This window comes from Falco punctatus (assembly GCF_963210335.1).
Source record: "Falco punctatus genome assembly, chromosome: 1".
Lineage (NCBI taxonomy): Eukaryota > Metazoa > Chordata > Aves > Falconiformes > Falconidae > Falco > Falco punctatus.
In genome coordinates, this window is record NC_137580.1 from 70951938 (window position 1) to 70971202 (window position 19265).

Consider the following 19265-nt stretch of genomic DNA (forward strand, 5'->3'; position numbering starts at 1 on the left):
CGTAATGAGCTAGAAAACACTGTAAAGACTTTGCTGCATGTAGAAAGAAAAGCTAATGTGCTGAAAGATCTCTTAATTGCAGGTATGAGACAGAATTTTTTACTCTTGTTGAAAAGAACTGAGTCCCTGAATTCTTCCACCTCAAAATCATATCCATGGATAATAATGTTTGAATTTATGCAAATATGGGACAAAAAAAGTATTAAAAAACCAGAACTATCTAGAGTGTCTTAAAGTTTACAGGACAAGGTTGTAAATTGAAAGAAGTGTTTTATTTCTGCATATACAATGACAGCTAGAGAACAGGCTTCCATGCTACCCGAGTTACTCTCAGGTTTATCTCTGTTGTTAACAACTGCTATAATTTGTTTGAAAGATCGTGACTCTATGGTGTGACTTGGAAATGCTTTCCAACTCCCAAGTCCAGGCGCACATGCTGTTCACACCCAAACTCTGATATTAGCACAATATCCAGGCATGAATCATCCCCTTCTTTGCTGTATTTCCATTTGAAGGACACAAATGGGCAAGTCAAGAACAAGTTACAGAGTGTTTCAGAACAAGCAGTCAGGGTGAGAACCTCTGGGTAAGTTACAAAGCACGTTTGTCTTGCATTGTAGATACAATCTTGGTGGCTGATCAGTGTGCTGCAAATATACTATGAGCACACACACAGCTTTTAAAAAAAAATCCTTTTCCTGTAGAAACTACTGAATACTGTTTTTGCATTGCTAGGACATCACCAGTAGAACTGAATCTGTTTGCATGCAATTTGCCCTTCTGCACTTTTAAGTAACTTAAACCTTTTGAAAGCTTGTTCATGATGACTTACAGAAGTTCTTTATTTTCACTTCTAATAATCTGCAGTATCTCCTCTTTCGTAGCTTTTCTGATGTTCTGAATGAAGGACAAAAAGCTTCTTGCTGCTTCAGCTTTGGAAAGTTTTTCAGGATACATATGTTCTCTGATGCTCTGCCAGTGTTCAGAAAGCTGCAAAACAATTCACATTATGTTAAATATCTCATATTGTGGTTTCAGTTCTCCAAATCAAATTTACTAAATGCAGATATGTGGGCCACCTGTTGCTCAAATTAGCTGAAATCCAACAGATTGCTGATCCTTTAGCTAAGTATTATTTAATTTGTGACATCCCAACACAAATATCTTTGAAACCTTTCTATAACTCTCTACCAAGACTTCAGTATTTTCCTGATAATGTACATTGCTTTATGTGCAATCTATTTTGGAATAAAACATGATTATTTATACTGTAACTGGAATAAGGTGAATTATCTTCTCTGGGAAATTCACTGTGCTTTTTGGTGAATACAGTGTTTGCCTTCTGTTCCCATTTTCTCCTAAGTAATTTTTTTTAAAGTGCGGGTTGCACAATCTGCAATTCACAAATTAATCATGTTTTCTTAGAAGATGGTAATTTTGTGTTTAGTGTGGAACAGGAGTGGATGCTCCATTTATTATTCATAAACCTGCATAAGATGAGGAGGGATTTGTGGTTATTGTACAAAACTATAGGTAAGATGGTATTAGAACAGGTATCAATTTCTTCAAATGCTGTTGCTGCATTTATTCCACACACCACATTTTTGACCTAAATGAGCCAACATGATAAAACCTGTATCTGTCCTTCCAGATACACTCCATAAGAAACTGGTGCAGGTATTTTGACCTTTCCTCCCTCACCTTTGCCTCTGTTATGTCAAATTACTAAGAACATTCCTTGGTGAAAACTCAGCTGTTCTTTGCAGCAGTGTTTACTGCAGTTTTCCCAAGTGGGAAATAAGACTAGCACCCATTTGACCCTTACTAAAATACTTCCCCTCTTCATGGGTTTTGTACTAGGCAATAACGCTGAAACCTGCTGGCAAATATAAGTATCGTTCAGCAGTACAGAGTACAACTTCCATCAACTGTAACAGACAATAATTAGGCAACAATGATTGAGACATAGGATATTTCCTGAGGATTAATGACCAGCTGGGAGGAGCTCGTGTTCTGAGGCACAGATGGGTCTATTAACCTCAGCTGGTGATTAGTGCTTAGCACCAAGGTCAGTGTGGCTATTATAAGCTGAAATTGGATAAATGTATGGGGCACTTTCTATTCCCCCCTGTTAAGCTGCACCATAGCCCAGCAAAAAATCTCTAACCTCATTAATTCTGTATTTTCTCCTGTGCAGAGCCCAGCTGTGTAGGCGGATCTTAGCTTAGCACATACCCTAGAGACAAGCAAGGTGGGAGCTGGAACTATCTCAAGAAAAAGAGAGTGGAAACCAAGTCTTCCTCTTTGGGGGTGTGCTCTAAGCATTTGACTGCTACAAGGAGTAGCTGCTGTCTCCTGCAGTGACCATGATTTTAAAAGCCAGCATTCACAATTGACCTTTGCAAGGAGCCTCATTCTCCTCATGTGAATTTCAGGAAATTTGGTTTGAGTGCTCCAAGGATTCAGGCACAGATGCATACGCTTCCACATGGCAACTCAGCCAAGCTCAGACAAGAATCTCTGTGTCTGACAGATCAGACCAGAGGTCTTGTGGGCGCTCCAGGAGAATTCAAGCCAAATCAAGAGGTCCTAAACAGAGCAGAAGTTGGTTTAGAATGTTAGTGTGACAGCTGATTTACCAACCTACAAAGGCTGGCTGCACATGATGGAAAAAACACACCTCAGTTTCAGAAGAGGCATCCTTTTTCTGTCGGAACCGTAAACATTAAAAAAAAAAAAAGGGTAAGAACTATGAACTCTTCTGAAGATAGCATGCTTTATGATGTCTAAACACAGAAATCTAGGCCTAAATTTAAATGTAAATGATGGTTATAACCCCACAGAAGCTAGTGCTGCCATGTGTGAAGTGGATTTGTAATGGTTATTTTACCAAATTCATAAAGATAGAGGTAAGACCTATTAGGATTTAAAAAGGGTCTTGAAAGTGTAAACTGTAGGGCATATCATGTCAGCATGGTCTTAATGTATACTATGATATGAAAGCACCAAATGTTATGTTGCTGCTTTGGATACAGTGTTCTGTTTACAGACCCCCATCTTTTCATAGCAGTTACTGTAAAATACAGTAAGAAAGTAGGACTTCATTCTCATCATGCCATTAGGTTTATAATGACATAGCTCAGTCCCCAGGCAGTGCTCTGGAATTATACCCTATGTTTGTTATCTTGGTCTGGAAATTATCTCTATAACTATTATGACAAACTCTGTTCCAAGTGACAAATTGATCAGCACAAACCCAAATGGGCAGTCAGGAAAAAAGCACCTGTCCCTGCTCTGTTTAAGATCCCTTGATGTTCTCTGCTCAGAACTGCTCCAGCATACATGCAGCATCATTTCTGTTTCATTTTCCCCCACCTATTTTTTATCTTCTCTGTGGCTTAACAAGCATTAGACAAGATAAATTATTACAGTGCAATGCTACTTCCAAATAACTAGCACAAGTTCCAATATAGTAAGGTATTTGTGCTCATAAGGAGTATCTCTGGAGGATTAAAAGTATGTGTGCTGAATAGAAGCCTTATTTTGCTTATAAAAAACTAGCAGATCATAATAATTTTAAAATTAATGTTCCCATTTTCTGCTAAATACATTCCACAATGGTAATAGCATTAAAATTGTTTGCCAACAATCACTGCAGTAATTTATATTAGTTTATGATGAATAGCATCAGCAAAAGAAAAGATGATGCATTTACAAACAAAGTTCTTAGTAGTCTTCAGACATCTTAAATATAAAAAGAACAAGGTAATTTTTTTTCCAGGGGAAAGATGAGAACAGTATTGGACTTGCCAAGAATACTAAACCCTCATTTTATACTTACAAAATACCTATAAAGTCTTTTATTTAAAAGACTTACTTCAGGGTCAGGTAGTAAGAAGAGGCTAGATATGTTACCAACAAATGTTTAGCTTGCCTAAGGAATGGTTAACTACCTTTAATTTCTAGGAGCAGTTCAGCTCATCCATCACAGAATGATTTATAAACATTGGCCAACCATCCCACTCAGTTACCCAGAGGAAATAAGCTCCTGCCAACTCAGGGTTGGCAAAGATGAGAAAACAAAAGGTTATTTTCTTTTTAATTGTTTTGAGAAATACTGCGCTCGGTCTTTGAAAGAGAGCAAAAAGGTTGGTACTTTTAGAGGTAGCTCTTAGAACAGCCTTGTGTGGTGGAGCACCACTGCACCACTACCATGCTCCCCACTCTGGGGTGTATTTTATATTGCTAGGTTAGATGTCTCCTCATGGGGTGCTTGGACAGAAACTTCTTTCGTACTTGTTGTGCTCAGCTAATTGACCAGAATCCCAATGACTCCCAATGAGCCTGTGTTTACTTACTGAGGGACACTTTTTGCACTCAGATTTGACTGGCTCTGCTACTAGTGGCACGGCAACATAACTGGAGTCCAAAGTCTTGATAACACCGGTGACTTGCTTGCCAGCGATCAGTCCAGGGCCAGCTTGTACTGACTTCAGTTCCAGCCTCTGCCTGTGCATCCATACAGTGAAGACACCGTTAAAGCAAAAATGCAGAAATCAAAGCAAGAGGAAAGAAAAAAATCCTCCACAGGCCCAAACCACAGAACGCAGACTTAACGAAGTCTTATTTTAAAATACACTTGCCAGAACATGGCAGATCTACGGCATTTTTAAGGTAACAAGTATCTGATACCAGCAGAATTACTACTGAGAGGTATGTGGCATAAAATACCTAAATAATAGACTTTCTAAAGTATGGATATATTGCTGGTAAATAGTCTTCAGTAACCATATACATTCTGAAATGTTTCATATATCTGTTGATAAGAAGATCTGGAAAGTGAGATTTTGAATGTACATTTTTAAAATATCATAACAGTGAGGAGATGCCTGAATCATTTATCTTGCATGAGTATCTCCAAACTTTCAGTGTTTTGGAGTCTGGGGTCTAACACAGATTAGGTTTCAATGTTATTTCCTTCCTATGCAGCAGATTTTTTTTTCCTATACTTCTGAGCTTTCACATACTACAAATGGAGATCTATTGGAACTATTTCTTAAGAAATGAGAGGCCACGGAAATGGAACACCTACAGAAGTTATGTGTTGCTTAAAATGTTTTGGCCATTTCCAGCTGTTTTCATTTCCTACCTTATAAATGATATTATTTATTATTTGCATACAGCCCCTAATCAAAGTTGGACTGACTATCATATGGATACAAGAGACCTATATCCTTACCTGGAGAGTTTAAAGCCTTAGATCTTGATGCTATAAGACATACATATATAACCTGACCTGAACCAGTGGTCCTGCTACCATCAACGACAGTCAAATTGCCCAACTTACTTTGAAACTATTTTGGCACCTGTTTTTCGTCGAGAATTCAGAAGCACAACATAATTTTCTTCTGCCTTAATGGATTTAATGAAACTGTCTTCCAGCACATAAATTGTGGCAGATGTGGCTTTTGAACTGATATCTAAAATCTGAAAATAATTAAAAAATAAATCAGAAAAAAGGTTGATCAACAAACAACAAAATAGGAAAAGAGCTCACAGTTTCAAATCAGGGCAAAACTCATAATGAAATAGAGCCAAATGCGGAAGGTGCATGTGGGTTGACAACATCTCAAGCTAAGCCTATAAACCAGGTTCTCAAAAATTCCTTCTGCAACAAGCAGCCACTGACTTCTGCACTGTATGTGTCAAATTCAATATATATTGGAGGGAAAAAAAGGCAGAGGAGGGGAGCAAGTTATGGAGCAGGCTGCAACTAAGAAAATACTCAGTACTTCATTTAGTTAAAAATACATTTAAAATAAAATGAGAAGCTTTTCCAGGGAAATAACTTGTAAATAAGATTGTTATGTTCACACCTGTGAAGCAAAGCCAGCCACTTTGCTTGATTTGTTTGTAAACAAGATGAAGTCTTTGTGGCAAGTGTTAAAATCAGGAATACTGTCAGTGTTGAGGTGTTAACAAAGCATGTGCTACCTTTGTACTTCTCTGAGCTGAGAAAGGTCAGTTTCTAATGCAGAGAATCCCAATGCCTTCAGCATGTGTCCAGCCTGCACTCAGTAGTAACTGCTTAGAAAGGCATTTAGTAGTAGTAGAGAACCATTAAGGCTATAGTAGGGCTTCAGCTACCTCTACGGCACATCTCCTACATTACACCTGTGCATTAGGGAAGCCTTTGACCTTCCAAGCAAGCCTCACTGGGCTCCATTCAGGAATCAGCATCTTGCCTGGCATTTATTGCATATGCTAAGTGCTGTGACTTAGCAGCTGGGGAAAAGGTTACTATTGTGACTGCATCTAGTATTTTCCTCCAAAGAAAGAAAAGCCTCACATCGATTAAAACTTCAGTACAGCCAGGACAAAAGTGCTGTAAATCTGCATAGAAACTAAAATGTGTTATGGATGAAGATCCAAAAGTTATACAAATTGGTGTGCTGTACTCAATGTCAGCTGAGCCAAGGTGGTTTACACAAGAGGAGAATCAATTCCCTGTTCTCCCCATCGGTACTACATATGAAATTTGTACTAGTAATAGTACAAAATATACACGTAGAATTTGCTTTCTGTAACGCAAGAATGGACTTTTGAAAAATTGTGTAATAGCTACTAAAAAGCTTAGCGGCATGGTTTAGTGATGGACTTGGCAGTTCGGGGTTAACAGTTGGGCTTGATAATCTCAAAGGTCTTTTCCAACCTAAATGATTCTATACTTCTAAGAATATATTTTAAATAGGCAGAATAGATTTTATTTTGTTAAAGAAATCATACCTGGTTGTGGCTGGTAAATCCTTCTTTTTCTATTTCACAGGAGTCCAGGGCTTTTGTTTTAGTCACTTGATCTTGCTGCACACGGTAAGTAGTATTGCATTTCCCAGATATGTCCACCTTGGAAAAAAGAGTTAATTAGGACTTTTCCTGAATTTATCTTGGGGACCCCAGAACACTTTCCAAAGATGAGCCATTTTCTTCACTGCTTAAATCCTATACCTGATATGTTGCACTGTTTGGGTTTATTTACCAGTTTGGAAGGTATCAGTGTTTCTAACCACCTGCTTTGGATCAGCAGGGGTACTTTTCATTAGATGGCTGTGAAGGAAAGTTTGTTTAAAGAAAAAATTTAGGAAACACCTGGCAACTGGCACTATACTCATGAATTTAAGTTAAATTTCAGATTTGCTCATGTGGACAGATGTAGAAATTTAACAATGTAACGCAGGTTAACCGGATGTGATTAAACCATTGCTAACTTTGCGTGGATATTCCGATTTAAAATGGCCTAATCCATTGAACGGAGCTTAGGAATCTACTGACTTTAAACATCAGTATAATCTCTTTTATACTGACCTGGTTTAAGTTGGTTTATTAGAAAATTTTGCTAAATTGATAAAAGCATCTTAAATCAATTGGATTTCACCTAGTTCTTTATGTTAATTGCAGCAACTTATTTCACCGATTATTCAGAAGACTGTCTTTATGTCCCCAATGTGAAATGTGATCAAAGGGCTGATTTCTGTCACAGTTCATTCCTTCTGAAGTCAGCGGGAGCCAAGGTCTGCCTTTCTGAGCAGACCAGGCTCTGGCTGTTTCTCTGATGATGATGATCTTGCCAGATATAGCACCATACCTCATGGGCAGTACCAGAGTACAGCTGTAGCTGGAAAAGACTAGCCAGACCTCTCTTAATATTTTGAGTAAACCCAGGCTCATTTTGATATGAGTAGAAGGTTTTGACCTGTAGGAATAAAAAACAAGTATATAACAAGTCTGGTTAAATAAGAAAGGAAGAGATAGTGTGGGTCATCTCTGTAAAAAACTCCTTTTACTTTTTTCTGATTGGGAAGCTGAATTTGGACCTGTTGCCCTTATTTAAGCAAACTCCAAGGGCTGCAGGGCCTGTCAATAACAGTACAAACAAGTTTTGGCCTTCAGCTGTACCTAAATGCAGTTTCAGTACAGTGAACAACTTTCTGTTAATTAGAGAGAATTTAGAAAGGAAATGGGAAAAATTACATCATTTCAAAAGTGACTAATTTTTCTGCATAATCCTTAGATAATCCTTCCCCACTGGGACATAGTATCTGTTGCAATTTAATCACAGGTTACAAAAACTTATGAATGAATCATAAGTAAATCACAGTTAGAATGACTTAAATGACGTGTCAAACATATCACAACCTTTGCACTTCATGGGCCAACTGTTGTGCTTGAGCCTCTCCTCTGGTAACAAGACTTTGCACCTCCACTTTGCATTCAAGGTGCTTTAAAAGTGCACTTTTTTTCAGCAACTCTAAGTACAATCAGCGTGTTATCTCAGGGTAACCCTGGAAAGTGAGGTCACTGTACCAGGGATGAAAGTATCGCACCATAAAGAAATCATCAAAGGAGTGTATAGACCCTGTTACCTGAGAAAAAACTCAAATTTTTAATGCTACATCTCAATCTTAGCATGTGAACTGCTTAATGCATTAGAAGCAGATGTATTTTGACAGTGTTCTTCCGATACCTCTGCTCTCCTTCAGGGATGCGTACAGCTGGAAGCCAGTGCTGTTCTGTTTCTTTTTATGTTGTGTAAAACTGATGACAAGGCTGAGTCTGAAAGTTACTGAGCAGGCCTGATAACAGCTGCAATTCAGTAGGCTGAGCTGGCGGCCAGGGTATGTGCTCAGTGCCTATTTACAGCAGGAGGTAAAGATCTGCTGGGGTAGGGTGTCACAGCCCTCACTCCACTCTGCAGAAGAGAAAAGGGAGCGTGACCTTCAACCTTCCTTCTTTCTCACTGTCCCTCTGCCCATGTCCCACCTGCTGAGCATTGCTTGGTCTGCAGAGGGGAGAGCAGGGCTGTTAGCCTAATGCAGCAAGAAACAAGAGGGTGAAGGAGCATGGAGAGGAGGCAGGAGCAGCCATGGCTCAAGCCTTACCACTCCCTGGCCAGAGCAGTAGGCTGAGCACAAGAGGACAAGTGGGCAGCTTCTCAGGGAAAAAGAGGGGGAGCTGGATTTACTTGAATCCCCTTCTGAGCAAAACTGGAACTCTGAGAGCTACAATTGGACATAGGTGCTCCTATGGTGGGACAGTGTTTTGGTGCTCTCTCAGGGCAGGCCATAAAACCCAAGTACATGCTGAGACACACCTGCTCACCATCCCTTCTCTTCTGATTTTTTGAGACAGTTTCCCAGTAAAGGAACACCATCAAAGGGTGTAGCTCTTTCAGCATCAAGTTCATTAACTTGGGACTGTTGAAACTGCAGGTGACACTGAAGTAAATAAGCAAGCCAGAAAGGAGGGAAAGCAGTCATGCTAAAATATTTGGTAAGGGTTTATAGTGATTAACAGTGTTCCTCACAGATTCAGTATAACCTCCCTCGTGACAAACTGTATCTTCTTTTCTGCCTTCAGACCTTGGATATAATCTTGGCCTCACTGAAGTCAACAGCACAAATCTTACACAGCAGTTGTGCACATGTGTAATCATATGTTCATGGTCAATCTGCTGTTTACTTCCATACTGTATGGTGTTCTCAACACACAAGAAGCTTGGACTGGAAGGGCCCAAATACAATTTACAGGTAAATCACAGTCTGTTTTAAACTACTGCATTTCACATAGAAAGATGGAACACAATGCCATATTAAGACCACTGAGAGGATAGTGAATTGATAAATTCTCCAAGTCTGTAAGAAAAGATTTATATCAGGTTTCCTCAGGGACTGAATTTTAAAAGACAGGGTCTTACTTTTCCGCGGATTAGCTCAAGAACTATGGGTCTCTGTAAAGCTTCCAGATATTCTTTCCCAATTATCTTCTCTGTGGTTTTTCCTGTGAAGATGTTTTTAGCAGCTGGACGTTCATTCACATTTTCAACTTGAACATCTCTTATCTAGCAAAGTAAAACCAGAGAAAATTCATGTAGAGAGCAGTCTAGCATTGGCCTGGGGTAGGCTGGATAGACTAAATCACCTAATACTTCTTTTTAATTTCTTCATTTCTGGTTTTGATCATTAATCTTCCATGATTACTAAATCTATGCTTTCAAAAAAACCCCAGCACTCACCAACTGGGGAAATAAGTGGCAGAAAAACTCACCATAAAGTTAAGTAAGTACCAATCCCAGTTTGTATTTAGCAAATAGGCTAGAGAAGAATAAAAGATTTAGCTCATATTCTGAAAATCAATTCCTCAAGATTAGATTAGCAGTTAGATAAATGTAGAAAAAATAGGGATTTTTTTAAAGTTGTCTGATGACATTAATTACCGTAATTTTGATTAACTGGTCGTCGTCATTGTCAGGATTTCTCCATAACAGGTTAACATCCACACCAGAAGAAATCCGGTATCCTGCACTTTTCTGCAGTGATGCTTTCACCCGATCAACATACACTTCAGCTGAGTAAGCAAATTTATATAGCTTGTCATTATTTAAGCTTGGTCCAGTAGTGTGCCCTGTTTGGAAAGCAAAAACAAACAGTGTTTTAGAATTGACTAACTCACATAATCTGTCAATTTCTCTATAACATACCTCTAGAAAAATAAAAATTTAATTGCCAACGAAAATTTATGGGACTGATCCTGCTGCCTTTGATTACAGAGGCTCTCTCAATGGAGCAGCTGAAGTTCTTTTGCGATTAAGTTGACACTGATCTCATATATTTAAAATAAGAATGCCCACAGATACTTTGTTCTAGCTCTACACTTAATAGAACCAAAATCTTTACTTTGGAAATGTTAGCATTCAAAATGAATCCCAAATAATTTGCAACTCAAAATACTGTAAAAGTATTGTAATTAATCATGCAATTTGTGTGCTTAGCAATTTGAAAGGCAGTGATATAATTTGTTGGAGCCAACAGAAATTTTTCTCTGCATCTCTTGCACATTTATTGAGAATCTTTCCATTGAGAGCCTTGCCCAGGGGTGACGTGAATGTAATGAAGACATTGGGAAAATATTTTTTGATTAAATAATTAAGCCCTTGTTCTTTAAACTAAATAATTGTCCCTATAGCTGTGCCTCTGCTGTTAATTGATGCATTTTAAGGGTTATAAAAGCCAAATTCTAGCATAAATGCAACTTGCCTACACAATTTATGGTGCCATTTCCATCTGCATTAACAGCCACTCAGACTGCTCTCTAGGGATTCAGTTGCTCTTGTTAGTGTAAATGAAATATGTAGTATACAAATGGCTTTCATTTTTCCTTTACAAAACTACTTACTACCACACCCTTTCCTTTTTTCTCTTTCTTTTCTCTCAGGCACAGCCATGTGGGGAATGTGTGGCACCAGTGTCACAACTCTATATGCAGCCTCAGGCACAGGAATTAAGACCATGCCTCTAAAATCTGTGGCTAAGGAAAATCAGTTTCTTCTTGTATACCCTTTAAATATTTTGTCACAAAGAGTATACATTACATGCCTTTTCAGTGCCTTTGAGGGCTTCCCTCCTCTTGTGTGGATGGCCCAAAGGTCTCTTCCGCACAAGAAAAACTGATGAAGTCAGTTAGTAGAGGGAAGGGAAGGGAGGAGAAGCTGGCTGTACACAAAGTGCTCTTACATCCACAAAGCAAATACATACATACAGTGACCTTAGGTGCTATCTGTAAGCAGCACAGTACTAGCCTCTCAGACCCAAATGCTGCACCACTGAATCCATTGGGAATATCTTCATGGAGTTCAGGAGGTAAAGAACAGAGACTACAACCTCACAACAGAGTTAATCTAAGAAAAGCAAAGTGCTGTCCTCAGGGAGATGCATCTCAGTCTTATGACAAGTGCAGGGGGAAAAAAAAAGAAGAAAAATCTATCAAAACATCTCAGATAAATTCTTAAGCATACTGTAATGTAATCAGTGTGTTCAAAGTCCCTTGCAGAGAATCAACAGGCTATCTTGATTTACGTCATGTCCCTCAGCATTTTATTTGACTCTGCTAAATAAATTTCAAATCACTGCATTGGTAAAAAGGAAAACCAAAGTCTTTTCTTTCTTTGCTCTCAGATTTTAAATCCCAGTTAGGTAGGTACACAGTGTAGTTCCATCATGGCTGGACAGATATATTGTGCAGGACTCAAAGAATCAACACACCCCCCCTTTTTTTTTAAGGTTTTGCTCACTTCCTTCCCCTGTTCACTCAGGTGGTATAGCAGTAGATTAAGATCAGCTTCAAAGAATGTAAGGAAAATGGTGACCCCACCAAGTTTGGTATGCAAGTTGTGTAAATTGGCAAAGCTACACAGAACTAAACTGACTTACACTGTATGCCAGCTGGAGATGTGGTGCAGCAAGTCTGGTCATCCCAGGGGGAGCAGCATGTTTGCATGTGAGAGCTCAAAGCTGTAACTTTTTTTTGCAGGGAGGCTGAAGCACTAACGTTGGCATGATGGGGCTCTTCTGGCTTTGCATGTCTTGTGTGTCTGCTTCAAAACAAAGTCACCAAGAGGTGTACAACCCTTCCTTCATGTTTACTGTGAACTTCCTAGCTACTTCCCCAGTTCCCGTCACTCCTATCAGCTTTGATGCTACATTGCCCTTGAGAGCAGACTGTGCTCAGTGCCTGCCCAGAGATGGTTGCACCTCTCAGGGGCACCCCTGGTTCCTTGCAGTACCTCAGAGCTGGCTGCTTCCTAGTTCAAAATGTCCTTCATTTGTAGCAGAAACACCAGTGCTAATGATTTAATATCAGCTGAGATTTTACAAATGCCATCCACTAGGTGTTTTCTAAACACAGAGGGTGACACAGTCTCATCTAAAGATAAAAGGTGGGAGAAAAGCCTGTCTGAGAAAAATGATCTGGGTACTGAAAGACAAGTGTCTTGTTAGTTAAGGTGGATGTCTGTGGTTTTGTTGTCCCTCTCTTTTCAGTTAAAAGCACCTTTCACCTATCCTCTTCCTTTTCACACAGCTCAACCCATACATCTCCTTTCCCTTTTGCAAGAGTTCTTTCCCTCTTCCTTCCATTTAGCATTTGCGTGTCCCCGCATACAAAAGAGCTGTTCCCTCCTGAAGGAAACAGACAAGCAAATAATGCAGCAGCTTCTTGCAAGTGTCATGAGAGATGAATAATTGCCAAGTATTTCTGGGAGCTAGAAGAATATTAGGTTCTGAAAGCTTTCACCATTTCATATGTGGAAAACACTGCAGAAACCAGGGCAGAAGATGGCTTTAGTTGCAAGACTGATGTCACTGATGGAAAAGGGTGAGACAGCAGTCAATCACAATGAGAGAAGCAGCAGGAATGAGGCAGTATTGAAGGCAGTCCCAAGGAGTTAGCACTTACCCCAGTGGAAATGGGGAAGCTAAGAGAGACAATTGGGTAGCACGGTCAGTTTGAGAGGCAAGGGGGATATCGGTGGCTGAGGGACAGAGACACTGTATCACTGCCCAGAACCAGTATTCAAAACAGCATAACTAAATTTTCATGTCATCTTTCATGAAAAAATATTTGAAAAAGAATATTCCTACACCTTTCTGATAGAAACTTTTCTTAATAAATCCCCCTGCCTTTAGAAGCTCTTTCCTTTGTATTCAGCATAGCATTCTGGTCCTTGTTGCCTGTAGAGCTATTGCCATTACAGCTGATGGCAAATGTCCCGCTGACTGAGAAAGGAGAAGAGATAGACATAAAGACTGCAATCGGCCATGCTCTCTTGGGGTCAGAAGTGCCTGCTTTCAAGGTGGAGTGCATAACACATAGTTTGACTAGTAATGTTAAGTGTCTGTCATTAAGGGTAACATGCCAAGTCTATAATTAAATCATGATACTGTATAATACAGAAGGTTACACTGCATGAGTAGAGACAGCTGTCAAGTCCTGTGCCTTTTATTAATACATATGGCATGCATAGCATGTGCTTCTCTAACTGCTTGCTGGTTCTACCTTCATAAATTATATTTGCCACTGTTTCTGATACTGGATAGCTTTAAAAAGCAAACCCCATCCACTTCTTTGAAAACATTTTTCAAGTGGAACCACAGTAGGAAAGTTTCACATGTGCTGATCTATCTGACTTAAAAGAATATTCCTTCAATATTTCCAAAAGGCAGCATGGCCTGGTGGAGAAGTAAAACACTCATCCTAATCCCAGCTCTGTCACTGAGGTCACTAAGTGGCCTTTGGGCCAGTAATTTAGCTCTCAGTCTCTCTGCACAAGAGAGAGACAACGCCTGGCAGAGCTGAAGGGGAGGACTAATTAATGAGAAAATGCTTGCTCAGTACTCTGGGGATATAAAGTGACAAGCAAATATTACCTCACATCAAGAAGGAGCTTTGCTTAGTTGATATTAAGGAGAAGCTGGGAAGAGCAGACACCAGAATTGTGGCACATCGGTATCTAACCATAGTTACTCAGCAGTCTCATCAAATACAGTCACGGCTAGAGGAACTGCCTGCAAACTTCTTTGCTTTATAACTCTTGGTGTAAGGGGGTAGGGAGGAGGGTTGCTGCTCCGTGCTTACACAGATTCAGTGTCCTGGATCCCTTGCAGGGAGCAGGAGGATCATCATGATGAAGACATCTTCATTAAACTGAAAACTAGGTGTTGGCTCCTGTTCTAATGTTGCTGCTCCTCTAAATTTGAAATCAGGTTGTACATGAAGGACGATTACTAAAGACACATTTCCTTGCTTCATATACTGGCACGGCTGAAGCAGGCAGCCTCCAGATTTCATACCCTTGACCTTTGTCAGGACACCTGAGTAAAGCCCTGCTCCCAGAGCTTGTGCAGACATCCAGGTTTTCATGAATTATTGCAGAGCAACCAGTAAGAAATTAATGGGATGCTTGCTAGTGACTTCAGTGGTAGCTGAGTCAACTGCTTAGAAGCTGAAACCTGGAGAGCCCTGAGCACTTCCTGGCTCTGCTCCACCAGAGCACTTCTTTCTGTTTCTTTTGAGCATGTGAATAGTCCCTTTCAAGTCAGTGCCCCCACAGCATGTCCTGACTAAGCAAGGTCAAGATCCCCTGTCTCCTGGTTCACACTGCTGGCCCCATGCACCAGAAAGCGTTTTCTCCTCCATCCCCTCTGCTGATATGAATGCCACAAGTGCTAAACCTTCGTAATTACTAAATGCATTTTATGTTACTGAAGGACAGATGAGTAAAGATGATAATGTTTGATGCAAAACAGATCTGCATACAAACACTGGTTATGCCTTTGCTGAGCCAAAACCTGAACCAAGCCCAGTACAGACCTACCTTTAACAGAGGCTGAGTAGGTGGAAATGATGCACAGGAACAGCACAGTAAGAAGAATCATGTTGGACTCCCCTGAGCTCCTGACTGCAGCACGAAGTGTGAGAGCCTCCAGGAAGTGAACTGCTGAGAGCAGAGGGGCGCTTGCAGAGAGAGTTGCCGAGTCGGCCACACTGTTTATCTAGATGTAGTAAAGGTCAGATTCCAAATTCCATGCTCAGGTACTAAGTTCATCAAAGGACTTCCAGTTAATTATTAAGAACTAAGGGAACTGGTGGTTTCTACACCATTTTATTGATCATCTCAGCTTTCATTTTTTGAATACTGACCCCACACTGTCACATTCTGAGTAGGGAAGCCCACCTACAGTCCTGGCAGGACCAGGAGATCCTGCCACTCCTCCTGTTTGAACAAAAGGGCGACTGGGTCTGCTGCTCCAGGGGCCAGATCCTGACCACTGTCATTGTCTTGTGAGCAACCCCAGAGGCAGATGCTTTTTAAGGGTCTTCCTGGAAGCAGAAGTACATGAGATTTACCAGTGCCATCCCCAAAAGTGATGCTACTTTGTCAGTTCATACCAAATAAATTATCTTTCAGCAGCCCCAGTCCCCATCTTCATCATTGCAGTGGCAGAGGTTAGAGACTGAAGAGGTGAAATAAACCAGCTGTTCTGTCCCACCTCAGTGAAGAGTACCTACTTGGCTGGGTCTGGGAGCAGAGCAAACCAAGCGCTCCTTTTCACCCCTATTTTCCCCTTTTCTCACGCTCACTTCACCACCTCCCAATAAGCCCCCAGCTGACTAACCTGCATGTTTCCCTGATTCCTGTGAAAGTAAATCCCAAGCCATCTTGCACTCAGCCTCATGGCCACAGGCCTTGCTAAAGGACCTCCTTGTCCATCAGGTGATGGTGAGGCAGTAGGGCACTCCTCAGCAATCCTTGGCACACCTTGGATGTCACAGCCTATGAAGAGACACCCTCTTCCTGGCATACGAAGCCTCCCTGGATCTTCAAGCAGGGAGGATATGGTCCTGCTTGTAGAGGAGGCACACCCGTGAGCCATCACCACGCTCTTTCACTCCACTTTCAGGAGCTGCTTTAACGAGACTGCAAGCTACAAACACCCCCGATGAACCAGTGCCACCCCAGGCTGTGTTTAGCTGCTCCAAATGGGCCATTTCTGCCACCAGCTCCTCTGTACTAGTAAGGAATCATAAGGTGAGAACAGCCTTCGCCTTGAGTGGTATGAATGCCACCTCTGTTGCCTTGTGCCAAAAGGGAAGCCGAACACTGTGCATGTCAGTCATTGCCCAGCAGTGGGGAACAGCAGGTCCATGCCAATGCTCCTCACTCACACTCATCTCTCTGCACCTTGTGGAAGTCCCACTGGGAGCTCTTTGTGTGCATGTGTTGTGTGTGCATGTGCATGCACGTGGGAGGGAGAAAATTAGTAGGAAACCCTGGGGACTGCTACTGCTTCTCCCCAGTTTGTGGTTATTTATGCTGCTTCCCCTGTGCAGGCTTTGACATGCTCATGACAGAGAACTCCAGCTGATCCTTTTGCTGCATTTGGTTAACATGGAGTTTGTCAGGCTTTCTGTGTTTTTTTGAAAAAAAAAAAAAAAAAAAGAAAAAGGACACTATCTGTGTGCAAAACAAACTCTGGCTAGGGAGAGGCCAGTAGTATGGATCCTGCTTTGGACATGCAACATTCACACTTCACTCACAAGGAGGAGTTGATGTTGGTCTGAAATCTGGAGAAGAGCAACTGTCCTCTTCTTATGCTCCTGGGACACAGAAAATTTATTTCTTCCTTGAAATAAAGTTATTAAAAAAAAGGGCCTCTCTCAGACAGTAGAATATCAGAGGCCATATCCCCTGCTGAAGTGTATCAGCGTATCTCTTTGGACACCACTGTAGTAGTGCTAATTACAGAACTAAGGATGTAACTAACCATCATATAGAGAAATGGTGTACAGACATTTCCATGTGCATATATATGTATACACCTATATACATACCCATAATGCATACTTGGTGTATTCTTGAAATATTTTAAAAATAGGAGGTCTGAGTCTCTCCTCAGTTATGGCAGGAATAAATCAGCCGTTATGAAATTAGCGATGTGCCCACCAAAGTCCATTACACACAGAGGTTGCATGATCAGCCCCTAATGTACGTTTCACGCCATGCTGGCATATGTACTGGGGTCAAAGTATTAATGTTGCTGCACATTTTCCAGAGTCCAAACTATAAGGCTGATATCTTTATACAACCTAATAAAACTAATGAGATTTCCTCACATCTTCTGAGGTCAACAGAATGTTTTTTTTCTTCTCAAGCAATAGTGTGAAGATCTTAATTTTAAGCTCACAGCTCTGCGCACCCAAGTCCATCTTTGGCCTTCAACTGGTGCCCATGTGCCCCAGCTCCCACTGTTTCGGTGAATAAGACACCCCATTTCTGCCACAGGGGACAGGGGGAGGGAGATGCCCAACAAAGCCACTGGCTAAATGTGAGTTGTCTGTGCCACTCGTATCCTAAGCCTCACCTCAGGAGTGCCGCAGTCAGACCTGGCCCAAGGAGAATGATGTCTGCGTCCACACCTGAGACTCCACCGAGTATCTTTTTTCTTCTCTCCATACTCTGTCTCTTGACTTGTAGTGTTGTTTGTACAAAATGCTTCAATACACAGTTTTAAACAATGGTGTGCTCAGTTTGTTCTGCTGCTGGGGAGAGCTCGCCATTTGAAGGAGCATCTTGAAAAGTCATGGTATGGCTCTATCAGAACGATGAAATTCAGTCAGACAGTTCTTTCTCAATATTTGCAACTCCTCAGATCTTCATTTTGCTTTGTCACCACTTGGCACTTGGCAGACTTCAGAAAACACTGCATTACCCTCTATCAGTGTCTGAGGACATAGGAGTCTGGACAAGCAATACTGCTGCTTTGGAAAGTGCAATGTGAGAAAAACAGATTTGTAAATCAAAATGCATAAGAAGTTTCTTCATTCTAAGAAAAAGCACATCTGAGTATTATGTGAATTTTTTAATGCTTTCTGCTTTTTTAAAAAAGCAAGCAAGCAAGTAGGCTTCTATTGGTAACTGATCTGCAGCCTTTTAATGACCAAAAGAAAATGAAGGATTCTTCACAGGGACTTCACTTGGACTTGTGCGACGCTGGTGTTGCAAAGCTAGATATTAATAGTAACATAAGTGTGGTTTTAAATAGATGCTAGCAAAAGCAAATGCAAATCTAGCTATTTTTAAAGTAATGCAGGGAATAGGAATCACAAATTAAAATAAATATTAAATACCAACAGCAGTTGTAGGTCAGCATCTTACTATAGTGACACCACACAGTTTTGTGACTTTAACATAGCCATAGCAAACCTGAAACCAGCCCTAAAACTGAAAGGGTGTGTATATATGGAATCAGTGAAACTTGAGATAAACATGGATGCAGATGAAAAGGGTATTATGGTAGCATGCACTCGTATGTTTGCTAACTTTGTGTGCCTCATTAACCAGGGGTGAAGATATCCATATATTTAGGCTGCCCAAAATACATTTTTCCTCATAAAATATACACCCAGTCTCCAGAACTGACTCCTGTACCAGGGCAGCATTCTTTCATGAAGTTATATGGAGGCAAAAGAATGTCACCCTTCATTGAGTACTGACACTAGAGTTCAAAAAGCTAATTGGCAGTAGCCTTTAAAAATACAAAGCATGAAGGGAGCAGGGAACACAGCTCTGCTGAGGGACCTCTGGAGCTAGAAGTCTGCTCTCAGGAATGTCACCGCTTAAAAATACTTCACTGGCCCCTGCGTGAACTCAGTAGTGTCATCAAAACCATCAGATAAAAATAAGGTTTTCTTACTTTTCACTGCTCTTAATCCCGTGGAGTCACCACAGCCATAAGGTGGGGGAAACACAGCTTTCTCAGAGGGGCACTGGCACACCTGTTGGGACTGCCAGCACGTACTCCTACTAATTTCAAAGCAATTGCTCCTCTGCGCACCTGCCTGCAAGGGCAGGCCTTGAAGCCTGGCCACGGCCG

The 19265-nt window shown here is 40.9% G+C and overlaps 1 protein-coding gene and 1 long non-coding RNA gene across 3 annotated transcripts in view; one reads left to right on the plus strand and one right to left on the minus strand.

The window, feature by feature from the left end:
• The window catches only part of MTTP (microsomal triglyceride transfer protein), a 28711-nt gene extending 12985 nt beyond the window's left edge, over positions 1–15726 (minus strand). Inside the window, exons 1-8 of one of the 2 annotated variants that reach the window (XM_080368819.1) lie at positions 15206–15726; positions 10271–10458; positions 9752–9895; positions 7643–7750; positions 6787–6903; positions 5348–5487; positions 4359–4509; positions 833–990 (exon numbers count right to left, since the gene is read on the minus strand). In XM_080368819.1, coding sequence (XP_080224945.1) covers positions 833–990; positions 4359–4509; positions 5348–5487; positions 6787–6903; positions 7643–7750; positions 9752–9895; positions 10271–10458; positions 15206–15266 — 1067 coding nt within the window. In that variant the 5' untranslated portion in view covers positions 15267–15726. Of the gene's footprint in view, positions 1–832; positions 991–4358; positions 4510–5347; positions 5488–6786; positions 6904–7642; positions 7751–9751; positions 9896–10270; positions 10459–12263; positions 14425–15205 lie in introns of those variants that run through there. The other variant, XM_080368818.1, reaches the window with a different exon arrangement.
• LOC308055438 lies at positions 3–17664 on the plus strand. The gene is made up of 7 exons (XR_013924528.1): positions 3–586; positions 6827–6870; positions 9187–9327; positions 9415–9584; positions 10322–10405; positions 16293–16420; positions 17545–17664. It is a non-coding gene; the product is annotated as an uncharacterized lncRNA (long non-coding RNA).
• The last annotated feature ends 1601 nt before the right edge of the window (positions 17665–19265 follow it).